The sequence below is a fragment of the Chlamydotis macqueenii genome, chromosome 2, assembly GCF_036417535.1.
Source record: "Chlamydotis macqueenii isolate bChlMac1 chromosome 2, bChlMac1.mat, whole genome shotgun sequence".
Taxonomy (NCBI): domain Eukaryota; kingdom Metazoa; phylum Chordata; class Aves; order Otidiformes; family Otididae; genus Chlamydotis; species Chlamydotis macqueenii.
The window spans coordinates 9,347,123-9,360,291 of NC_141557.1; the positions used below are offsets into that span (position 1 = coordinate 9,347,123).

The 13,169-nt window shown below is 39.6% G+C and overlaps 1 protein-coding gene across 1 annotated transcript in view; it reads right to left on the bottom strand.

Annotated features, from left to right (window-relative positions):
• PTPRN2 (protein tyrosine phosphatase receptor type N2) overlaps positions 1-13,169 on the bottom strand; it is a 668,183-nt gene that overhangs the window by 40,960 nt on the left and 614,054 nt on the right. The window contains exon 17 of the mRNA XM_086741882.1: positions 7,009-7,086. Within this exon, the coding sequence (XP_086598008.1) occupies positions 7,009-7,086 (78 nt within the window). The remainder of the gene's footprint in view (positions 1-7,008; positions 7,087-13,169) is intronic.

A 13,169-nucleotide genomic window follows, 5' to 3' on the forward strand; every position in this document is an offset into this window, starting at 1 on the left:
GTGGAGACCGGTCACGAGTGGCGTCCCTCAGGGGTCCGTGTTGGGCCCGGCCCTGTTAAACATCTTTGTCGGCGACATGGACAGTGGGATAGAGTGCACCCTCAGCAAGTTTGCCAATGACACCAAGCCGTGTGGTGCCGTCGACACGCTAGGAGCGAGGGATGCCATCCAGAGGGACCTTGACAGGCTGGAGAGGTGGGCCTATGCCAACCTCATGAAGTTCAAGCAGGCCAAGTGCAAGGTCCTGCACCTGGGTCGTGGCAATCCCAGGCACAAATACAGGCTTGGCGGAGAATGGATCGAGAGCAGCCTTGAGGAGAAGGACTTGGGAGTGCTGGTGGACGAGAAGCTCAACATGAGCCAGCAATGTGCCCTTGTGGCCCAGAAGGCCAACCGCATCCTGGGCTGCATCAAGAGGAGTGTGGCCAGCAGATCGAGGGAGGTGATTCTCCCCCTCTACTCTGCCCTGGTGAGACCCCACCTGGAGTACTGTGTCCAGTTCTGGAACCCCCAACACAAGAAGGACATGGACCAGTTGGAGAAGGTCCAGAGGAGGGCCACAAAGATGATAAGAGGGCTGGAGCATCTTTCCTATGAGGACAGGCTGAGAGAGTTGGGGCTGTTCAGCCTGGAGAAGAGGAGGCTCTGGGAAGACCTTATAGCAGTCTTCCAGTACCTCAAGGGGGCCTACAAGAAAGATGGGGAGAGGCTGTTCAGTAGGGCCTGTTGTGATAGGATGAGGAGTAATGGTTTTAAAATAGAGGGAGGTAGATTTAGACTGGATATTAGTAAAAAAATTTTTACGATGCGAGTTGTAGAACGCTGAAACAGATTGCCCAGAGAGGTGGTGGAAGCCCCATCCCTGAAAACGTTCAAGGCCAGGCTGGATGAGGCTCTGAGCACCTGATCTAGTTGGGGATGTCCCTGCTCCTTGCAGGGGGGTTGGACTAGATGACCTTTGAAGGTCCCTTCCAACTCTAACCATTCTATGAGTCTATGATTCTATGGTCCTGTGTCCAATTCAGTGCTGTTCATGAGTGGTATCTGCTCCGTCATCCCTGCCAGACTGGAACCTTTCAGGGACTAAGGCATCTGGGGAGCTATCTAATCTGACCTACAGATTTATTCAGGCAAAAGCCAGGGAATTTTCTCGTCCAAACTACAAGTGTTGACTGTATTTAATCTCATAACTCACTACTGTAGGTGCCTTGAACCTACAGAACCTGCAGAACCTATCTGCAAAATGTGGAAAATAATATTTTTTCTACTCCTTCTACAGAAGTTATATAACGTTCACATACTTCTTAATTGTGTTGGTTATGGAGAGAGGACATCACAGAAAGGCAGCAAATAATTACATAAATAAGTATCACATGTGATTTGATTTTCTAAAGCAACTAAGCAGCATATTCTCTCAGGCCATTTCGCAGGAAGTGCCTGATCCCTCCCTCTATTTCACATACAACGGTAAAAGAAAAAAACATGAAAGTGCACTTCCCTCTAAAAAGGAGGAGAGGAAAGAAGGGCAAATGTGGGTAGACTTATGAAAGCAAGGCATAATGTGGGGTGTTTTCCAGAGGGAAAAATTATGACCTCCTACAGAAATCTCCATTTGGAGAGGACAAACCTTAGCAGACATGCAATTTATAAACCTGCCATAATTAAGAACAATTTTTCTGTGCAAGGACAATTGGTTCTAAATATCCTAACTCCTGGGAATAGTTTCTTGCATATTACCATCCCTTGCTTCTTGGAATACTTCACAAGTTAAGACGTGTACTTCATGTCAAATACTTCATGGAATTATAACCCAGCACATACGGAAAATAATAAAATTTTATGTCTCCAGAATTATTCACAACATGGAACTCCTGCTGTGAAAAATTTTTATAGATAAAAAAATGTTTTACATCCTTTTTCTCTTGAATTATGTCCAAAGATATGTTGAATTGTAATAGCATTATGTGAAGGAGTTGAGTGAAATCTCATTGAAGCTGCTGGACAACTTCATTCAAGGTAAATGTAAGAAACAAGCAAACTATTTTATGGAACCTGATAACTGAAATTACAGAAGTTATCATCAAAACCAAGAGAAATGTGAAGCATATGGATCCATGAGTTTCTCTAGAAACCGATATTCTTAATGCAGAAAGAGAGAGGCATTAATCAAGGCAAGATGATTAATCGAGATAAGCAGCAAAAACATGTAAAAGGAATAAAGAAATCACTAGAACAGCTTGACAAACTAGCATTGTGATCCTGGTAGAAGAAAAGCTGAAAGAGAGGCTGGAAGTAAAACACTGGGTGAATGAGGTTTGGAAAAAAAAAAAGTTGTTGCTTGTTATTTGATTCTGTCTTTGTTCAAGGAAATAAAACTCTGTACTTTCTTTGTAAATAAAATGGAACTATATCAAAGCAAAACTCTATTCTGAGAATGAATTCTCTTTCCAGTTGAGAAGAAAACAACCCACAGACCTGGCAAATTGTTTAACCACTCAGGTAAAAATGGATTAAAACCAGATGAGGAGAGGCAACCAGTTTTCAAGAAAGCGAATTGTGAGGTGGAATTCCCACTGAACCAAAATAGAATCAATGAAGGAGATATCTCTCAGAAATAGTAATTGGTAAAAAGAGATGAAAACAAGACGAGATGAAATTAAAAGAAGACTTAAATCAGCTGGAGGCTTTTCAAAATTAATTAAAGTAGTAGCTGGAAAATTTCCAGAGCGGTCTAAGAGACGACACGCAGGCAGAGATGAAATCTCTGACTGAGCTGCAAACACAGAGTACCCAGACAGATTAGGAAGCCCGGTAGCAAAACAGATCAACGAAGGGACTGACAACACAACTCCTGTGGGCTAGAAAGTTTTCAAAGAAATAGGTAAGCCAGGAAAGTTGGAACTAACTTGGCACTTGCTGACTTATAGGAGCTGTGCCAAGAATATAAGGAGCAGGAGAAGTAAATGGAAGGGACACAGACAACCGTGGAAGGCTGATGCCTGGAAGTGGCCTTACACCATTAGAAAAGCCAGAGTAAGACTCTTGTCTTTTTTATCATTATTATTTTTACAACATATACCCCATTTGTTTGAACTCCATTTGAAAATGACCAATATATAGGACTTTGGACTATCCTCAGCTCAAAACCTGCATCTTTTAAATAAAAATTTCCATTAAGCTAATCTTTCAGGCTAACATGAAAACCCAAATGAATAGGAAGGTGTACAGAAGATGCTGAATCTAATGGCCAGCTTTAGTGGCCCAAGTTAGAGGGTACTGAAGAACAACTCTTGCCCTTCTTCCTCACCTTACCAAAAAGGACATAGTCTTCCAAGAAGTGGTCGCTAGTGAGATGACTGAAACTGGTCCCCCTCCAGTCCCATAGTGGTACTAGGCATGGATCTGCTCACCAGTAGTAAGAATGCTAAACAAGATGAGCTCGGATAAAGCATCATCAATGTTTTATGAAAAAGCTTTGTCCAGTGTGAGAACGAGAAGACACTGAGCTGACCATGATCTTTGCTCAGATCTGGGCGACTTGAAAACAATAAGTGGGAATCTGATTGCTGAGTGTCTAACAGCACTTGCACAAGAATACTGGGCACTGGATCAACACAAAGGTTTTAGAGGGGCCTGTCAATAAAACTAGGAAAAAAGATTATCCAAAACTAAATCATCTGTTTAGTCTTAAATAGAGGTAATGGAAGTGACCACATGATCATGCAGATGACAGACACGAAGAGCAGCAGACACTGCAGAGCAGTTTTAGAGCTCAGGAACTGGGTAATTTTGGAAGAAGCTTTCTCCAGATGTATCTGTAGCTTTCCCCCTCATTAACAGGCATTTCATCCATTGGAACACTGAACAGTTGGTCTAAAGTAAAACCTACAACCTAAGTACTGTGACAATCTACAAATCCATTCCTAGTGGGTCATGTTGCTTGCTAATGTAGACATAGTCACTTACAGGTGGAAGAATCTAATGGAAGTTTAAGGGAAACTAGGTTTAGAAACTGTGTCTCTGGAATTTGAGCACGAAATCTAGACAGTCAGGACAAATCAGGAGCAGTTTGGATTTCATTATGGGTATCATCTGTGTTGTAAATGCCAAGAAAATTGTCTTACACTTTAAAGTAAAACAAATGCTTTGTAGACAAGTGTTTTCTAGAAATCAGCTTGAAATACCTACATGAGTGGTGTCGTAGTTCAGCCCCAATCAGGACCAAACTACGCAGTCTCTCTCTCAACCCCCCACCCACAATTATAACAGTTTCTTGCTGGGGTAGCCTTTCAGCCAAGATAAAATGGAGTGGCTGATGCCCACCACGCAACTTGGCTTTTGGGAATCTTAGCAGCTAATTCTCTGCAAAAATAGGAAGCAACACATCTAGTAAATATTGCCATAAAAGGTGATGCCAAGCTCCAAGAGTTTCTGTTGGACTTGCTAAAGCATGACATTGTGCATTTAGACAAGGAACAGCAGAATAGTCCCAGGTCTCTCTGGAGTCTGTCACTTTTCTCACTATCAGTCAGAAAACTGCTTCACTGAGCACACAAAAGGGGAAAAAAGCAACAGAGCTTAGCAACAGCTGGTATTAAGAGGAGGGAGAGGGAGGAGAACCACTGAGAAGATGTATCAGGAATGAATAATTGAATCTTTAAACAATCCCTGGTGGCAGCACCATGGTCTGTATAAACTAGAGAAAACTGTAAACATCAAAAGATTCTGCCCTGACCAGTTAATATGCTATTTTCCATAGCAAATTCAGGTTTCCCCACTTTAATTTAAAATAGGTACTATTAGGTGAAAAATGGATGTAAACTTTGCTCCTGCATCTGGACACAAACTACAACAACTTCAAGCCATGGCTTTTGACCTGTACAATGGACCTACTACATTTCAGCAGTTATGGACGCAGTGTTCTGTAAGGAGTTAATCTCTCCTGGCTTGTTCATTACACCCAACAGGAACGAACAAATTGGCATATGATCTGTACGAAGTTTAAGAAAAGTGGGTGATGGACCAATCTGACATGGCCAGATTGTTATGTTGAAGTGACAGACATCATAAAAAAAAAGTAAGAAACAAATTTTTCTATGGAACCTAATAGAAGAAACAATAAAAGAATATCACAACAAAAATGGACACATAGCCACACTTGAGCAGAAGCTGAACCATGGTTGCCAAATGGTTTCCGTGGAGATGTATACAACAAATCCAGCGGGAAAATGGAGCAAACTTTCACTGATGGGTAATTGGGAGGAGAAATAGCTAAAAAGAGCAGAAGGAAACTGTAGGAAAGTGAAGACTCTCCACTCACAAATAGCATGAGGAAAGAAAGTCAAGAAAGACACCCTTTGAGGACAAAGTTGGAATGAAGGAGATTGTATCACAGAACAAAGAAAAAACATTTCAGTTCTAGTCACTCTGTATCTGTGCAAATCGTTGCCTGTTTAAATAAGAATGGGAGAAGAACAAAATACAGTGTTCATATTATTTCAGTATGATTAATTCTGATTTCTGCATCAGCAGCAGTGCTTATACAAAGTTTGTTCTTAAACATGTCCTTTAAAACGAGAACAGATTTTTTAACATGTAAAGGTGCAGTTACAGGTAAAAACATACAAAATATAAATATACAAATATGCAAAAATATCCAATTAAAAATCTGGGCCTTAGGAATGGTAAAGTATCATTACAGAATAGCTAACATGGTCTTTGATTTTGCATGTTTAACTTAAGAAACACACTTTCAAGTATCATGCCTGATATAAGGAATCCACCTGCCAAAGGAAAAAAGATGAGACTACTCAACTGTGTCTAATTACCAATATTAAAGACAAAAACCACAAGCTACTTGCAAATTTAAGCCAGAACAACAGCTGAACTGATTTCAAGCAGAAAGAATTTGCTCTCCGCTTCCAAAAACCAGACCCCAAATATCTCATACTGAGCATTTAAAAATCCAGGCACTTAAAATCAAACAAAATTTTTGAAAATGTCTCAATTCCTCATCAGAGACAGTAGGAAATTGTGACATTGAAAGTATCTTTAATAGGGATCAGTTAACACTTTCTAATCATAGACCAAGTGATGCACATGAAGAGAGATGATTTCAACTGATGCATGCTCCTAAAATACAGTGGGACTTCTGAAATTTTAATGTAGATATTTATCTTCAGAACAAAAGTTTCTAAATTCATTAATGCAAAACAAAAAATAAAAACATATGTTCATGTTGATAATAAGCCCCAGCTGCCCTCCTCCCCAAACAGCTTCAGTAAGTGTTCAGGCACACTTTTGCACTTACAATGGAATATCTAATGCAGCATATCCGCCACACAATCACACACACCTAGCCAGGCGGTGTGTGTCTATCCAAATCTGAGAGCAGGATATGTGCAGGAGCACATAAAAAAAACTGCGTAGAAAGTAAGCTCGTATTTGTGCATTAGTAACTACTGCCTTTAACTAGTAACTGCTGCAAAAAATCATGCACTTGCCTAACTTTATGCAGCAGGGTCATAACTCAGCCTTTAACTCAGCTACCTGTGGTAGGGAAAATGCCTAAGAATTTAAGCATTTTGGGGAACCGAGTAGGTTTCAATGGGAAAATTCATGGCACATAGTGTTAGGTCCTTTTCGATCCGGAGAATGACAATGAATTCTGGCTAGACTCTTAAGAAGGTCAAGCCCTCTGAAAATCATCCAGTCCTTGGCAGCAGTTTAATTACGGAGACCTAGCGTGAAGCTTGGCTCTAAAATATTAATACTTTGGCCTGAGGTTTTCAATATAATTTCCAAATCAACTATTTCTTCGCAGGGCTTGTCATATACATAAATGTCTTTAATATCCATGTGCTGGATTTTAAGAAGACATTTGAACTGAGGTTTTTCCACCTATTGTGACTCAAATACAACAGTTTTTTGTACACCTTACATTTCTAGAAGCACAAGAAAACATTTGATTTGTAACATAAATGCAGTTTTCAGAGAGGTTTAACTTACCTGCCAGAAGTCAGCGACAGTAGCAGGGAGAGGGCCCTGGGTGGCAATATATGCCGGATTTCGGGGGTCATGGTCCATCTGGAATAAGGAGAGAGAACACAGACTGCTTTTATTTAAAAGAAAACCCCTTGCTGTTTTAGAGACAGAAAGTATGTGAGGGCAGAAACAACGGACTTTCTAAAGGACTGTCATGTCCCTCCGTCCTTTATTGACAAGGAAAGAATTTTATTTCTATTTGTAAGCTCAGAGGAGAACTTTTTCCACAAAAGACTGATGCTACCAGATGAATATCAGCACATTTGATGAGCAATATCCTATGTCCTCAATATGCAGCGTTAGATCACTTACGGTGGTTGACAAAGGCATTTATTTGAGATCAGTACTTGTGGTTTCATAGCAACCTAGGAGCCATTTGAAACATTTTTCTACACCGAGAGTTAAGAATGCTCCACACATCTAAATATGTTCTCCATTTCCACCGTGCCAGTCAAGGGCACATGTAACTAAAAACCAGCAAAAATGGTGAACAAATTCAGTTTCTGGCTTTTTCTGGTTAGCTGATTTATCTAAATGCATGGATTTGGCCTCAATAGAGGAAGTTCTGCTTAAAGACCTTAATTATTACATTTAATTCAAGGAGCAGAAAATTCACTGAGCAGAAAAAATAAAGAATCTAAGAAACAAAGCCATCAAGAGTAAATAGGATTAGTGTGTTACAATGAATGTTTTTGAACTGATGGGTGGCTTTCTTGGTTCTAAATCTTAGGACCCATTCTGCTGAAAAAGAAGATCTGCTGATGGGATTAAAAAACAAACAAAGTCATTCTAACCCTGAGCTGAGCAAGACAAAACTTTGAACATAAAGAAAAGAGACCCAGTTCAACTCTGAGATGTGCGAGTGTGACTCAGTGACACCAACATCGGCGAGAGTTAACTTTTACCCATGTAGCTGAAGGTAGAATTTGTCTCAATACATGGTTCTGTTCTATAAGTAAAGATCTGGATAAGAATGAATGTGACTCACATTTGCATTAACAGGCATGTACTAAATTTATTCATAGCCTATCAAAATTTTAAGTGATGGTACATGTCAGCGTAAAAAAGGCACCTCATAATTATATGCAACATAAAAGAGGAAAGAACCATAAAAGAACAGATGTAAGTTATTCTAACAGAACAACAATATGATTAATGTTGCAAAAAGGAAGAGAACACTTTTATGTTTTTAATTTTCTGATGTATAATTAAGCTGGACTTAATATTAAAACTCTCCGTGGCAGCACAACACAGGTAGAATGAAGTCACTGAATCCATTTATAACAAAAGCTTACTTCTGATTCACCACCCATAGTTAAAAGAAACCTTGACCAGGACGTCTGTAATACCATCATTTTATGTTAAGCTTCATTGAGATGCCTCTCTTATCAGCAAATAACTCTTCACAACAAGCAATTGCTCACAACAAATTTCAACCTTGCTTTCTTTGCCTTTTGACAAGAGCAATTCTGATAGCAAGACATTTATTACTGTGGGTGTTTTGAGATCAGGGAAAAACTAGCTTTCTTCAGAAAGCAGTACTAGCAAAAAAACCTTAGGAACCATTTCAAAATGGGCAATTTTTTTTTGTTGTTTTTGTAAGAATTGAGAGATGGAACTAAACACAGCTGAAAAAAAACCAGCAAATGTGATTAAGCAAAGTCAGGCTTAAAGGGTTTTTTGCTCCATTATGGTTGAAATAATTTCCACTCTTGTTTTGTTTTGAATCCCACAGAGATCTATAGGATTTAATTGTGTGCTTACATGTTTTCCTGTGCTGGAACTGCAATCTTAGCTTAGAAAAACCGACCTGCGCTGAGGAGGACCTGCTACTCCCAGTGGAAACTGTGGTAGGCTGCATCCACTTGAAAATGATGTCACTTCTCTAACAGGCGAGAGTCTGACTTGGAAATGTAACCGAAAGTGAACACACCAAGCTTTAGAAAAATAAGAATTTACTTTGAATTTCTTCTTCAACAAAATTCTTTTGTATGTAGACATGCCAGAAAACAAAAGCGGAAGAAATCAAAGACGATGCAAACAGCGTTGTCATGGAGGAAATACTTCTCAACATTCAGCTGATAAATCAGGAATAGGCCAATCTTGGCATTTCAGCATTAATCAACCTCTGTCACAAAGGTGCTGTTGGAACGTGGCAAACATTACAATAAGCACAGAGTAGTGAAGTGTATCAGCAGCTTAACAATAATTCAAAAGACAATTACAATTATTACATTCCAAGCACATTGTGTTGCACAGAAAACAATTATGAGCAGAAACTCTTCTTGCTTGGAGCAAATAGAAGATGGCAGAAAGCCCTATCACACTATTAAACGTTCTTTAACTGAACAAAAATAAGAGCAAAGATTAAACTAATTAAATGAAATTCCTGGTTTCATCAATTTTCTTTTATGTGTACTGTTTTAAAGGCCACATCATATTTCAAGAAAAATGGGAGAAATCACTACTCTGGTCACATTCAATTTAACATGAGTAGGTGACTGCAAGGGACAGTTCTTGAATGTTTTTGTTATGTTCTTTTTTATTCTCTCAAGGTCACCAAGAACACCAAGGGCATCTTAATCTATCAAAGTCAACAAAAGTTTGAATAAAGAAATAAAGTCAGTAATGGGTTTTAAACTAACTAATCAAGGATCAAGTAAAAGGTTTTTTTTATGTCAGTAGTCATTATCTTCTTTCAAGGATCCCTCAGATTTCTCATTTCATGAAAATAAAACAGAAAACGTATTCTCCAGAGAAGAATAGAGAACAGCAGGCTCCATACCATCAAGTATTAAACCAAAAATCAACTGTTTGCTAACATTTAACATTGGAACAACCTTCTGAAATCACTCTAATAGTAACTGTTCAAAAGGAATAAAATTTTTCCCTCTATGTCCCCATCAAAGCAGAAAATTCACCAAACTTATATCAGAAGTGGATTGAACAGCCATTTTTTGAGAAAGAAAAAGCAGCAATTATTACAACTGTTCTGCTATGGTGGAATTCTCATTTCTGCTGCAGTACAACAAAGGCAAGTCTGGTGATAATGTTTCAATCTATTTTTTTTCCATGATTTTGTGTTAGGGAAAGAAAGGGATCAAGGATTACTGTAACAGACCATGCAATTGACTGTGGCGATCTCCGTCACCACCACTGTCAAAAGCAAACGGAAACAAAAAGGAGGAGCATTCAGACTTACTGTTGGAAAAGAAACACTTCAGAAAACTTAACCATAAAGTCCCTATATGTCAGAATGGTTAGTGGCACAACTTGTGGTTTTCTACAGGGCTTTGTACTGAAAGTTGCCTTACAGTATATTAAAGTAGGAAAAGACAGAAAGAACACAGTTAGTTCCATCTTTGTTAAAGTAATATCAGACCACAATTCCACTTTTGCTTTACTAGAGAATAAAAGCTACTTCTTTAGTTTTTCCTGCAAGAGTTCTACCATTCAGTTGCCTTATCTGAGGAGATAAGACCTGGGAGTGTTGGTAGACGAGAGGTTCAACATGAGCGGGCAATGCGCCCTTGCGGCCCAGAAGGCCAACCGCATCCTGGGCTGCATCAAGAGGAGCGTGGCCAGCAGGTCGAGGGAGGTGATTCTGCCCCTCTACTCTGCCCTGGTGAGACCCCACCTGGAGTACTGTGTCCAGTTCTGGAGTCCCCAACACAAGAAGGACATGGACCAGTTGGAAAGGGTCTAGAGGAGGGCCACAAAGATGATCAGAGGGCTGGAGCACCTCTCCTACGAGGACAGGCTGAGAGAGTTGGGGCTGTTCAGCCTGGAGAAGAGGAGGTTCCGGGGAGACCTGATAGCGGTCTTCCAATACCTCAAGGGGGCCTACAGGAAAGATGGGGAGAAGCTGTTCAGTAGGGCCTGTTGTGATAGAACAAGGGGTAATGGGTTTAAATTAGAAGGAGGTAGGTTTAGATTAGATATTAGAAAAAAATTTTTTACAATGAGAGTTGTAGAGCACTGGAACAGGTTGCCCAGAGAGGTGGTGGAAGCCCCATCCCTGAAAATCGTTCAAGGCCAGGCTGGATGAGGCTCTGAGCAATCTGATCTAGTCAGGGATGTCCCTGCTTCTTGCAGGGGGGTTGGACTAGATGACCGTTGAAGGTCCCTTCCAACTCTAACTATTCTATGATTCTATGATTCTATGACTTTGCAAGGATTCCCTGAAGAACTCTGAATTTTGCTGGGTTTTTAGATAGAGATTGTTCTACTGCTTGATTTCACTGATAATGCTGATGAAATACAGGAAAGTCAATACATTCTGGGAGTAAATCCTCAAATTTATTGTATTTGGACTTGAGAGAGGTACATGTGGATTCTTGTTAAGTAGTCTTCTAAAACTGTAAACTGAAGTAAAAGTGCCAATAGGCATCAATGACCATTTTGAAATCTCATGTAAATGATATACCGATTCATTCCTGCCCTTTACCTTCCCCCTCAGCTTGTTAGATCCATACTTTCCACACAGATGCTGGTTAAGATGTGGTCTCAGTTACACCATATTTACCTTGATCTAAATCCTCTGAGTCCAGCTGAAATATTCGTAAATCATATGAGATCAGAATGAGTTCCACTGTAGACTAAGTATGACGGAAAGTTGAACTCTGATTAACGCCTTAAAAATTCATACGGATTGAAGCTACTAGTAGTTTCCAGATTTTATGTGTTTATAATACAAATAAAATCTACTTTCATAAATGCATTTATTACACAGAGTATAGACAGTCACTAAAAGTAAAATAAGAAAAAAATATTTGTTTTTGTAAAAAAAAAGCAAATGCAGATGAACTTTGTAATCACATTCACCTCAGCATTAAAATTAAAAAGGTAGACTAGTCCTCATCTTCATGTTTGAATTAAAATTTAAAACAATTTTTAAATCCTTCCTTTAAAACCCCTAATGGAATGAAAGAAGTAAATTTGGTTGTGAATGCCATTATGAATTTCAAAGTATATTCTTTGTGATGAAATTTGTATGCTGTGTTTGAACAAACTGCCATGCTAATGACATTCCTCAGTCTGGTGTCTTCAATAACAAGCAAACTGAGTTTTTAAATGTAGTTGATGGGATTTTTTCTCTCTCAGACACCCTATGAGGAAAAACAGAATTCCCATTTACTTTCATGACCTCTGATTTAAAAGCAAAGATTGCACATTATTTACTACTGGATGATTTTCCCGAAATTTAATGAGGACTAAGTGCAAATATGACAGATGTAATTATCACAGTTTTATTCTGCACAGTCAGGGTCTCCTTGTGCTGTAATTGCAAGCCTTTCATTCAGCTGCCGATAGCAGAGTTATTATCATAGTACTTTATGTTATTTCAGAGAGAAGGGAAACAGATTTCTACCCTACTTTTACCCTGCAAATTCTCCTAAGGACTCATTTTGCCTGGCCTCATGCTATAGTGAAATTAAAGATCTACGGGAAGAACTTGGATTAAATCTCTGCTAATTCTCCTTACTCCCTCCCAGCCACGGCGAGGCCATCAATCTAACCCCAGTTTTCACAACATATTGTAGGGCAAGAAAGTCTTGAGGGGGGTAGCATTTTTTCAAAAGAAGAAACATGTGGGCAGGTGGCCAGCCCATTGTCTAGCGCAGGGATTTTTTTACGGTGTACTGCTGCACTCATTTAGACTTAAGTTAAGGTTGAGTGAGCCCCAGCTGGAGACTGGACCACTGACCCAGAAGCTGGAGATACCCAGCGACATGTACATGACTGGAAGCCTCCCCTTCTGAAGCTCAAATATAATTACTTTATTTTACAGTCTTCCCTCACCAGACATCTCACACGCGCAGGGAGGAAAAATCCTCTTCCAGTCAGTTCAGATTGTACTGATCCTCTGCTATTAATGCCCATCTTGCAGCTCACTACAATGCTCACTCCTAACCCAAGCGCTGCAAGGCGCAAAAGCACCAGAAACATCACTGCATTGACATGATAATTACTGAGGTTACTTAAGTTGAAAGGCAGCAGTCTGAAGGAAAGAAATGGTAGGATTTTTGCAAGAGCAAATAAAGGCAGACTTACTGGTACTCCACATCCACTGTACGCTTACAAAGACACTGATTAAATGTGTGTCTGCTAACTGAAAATATCTC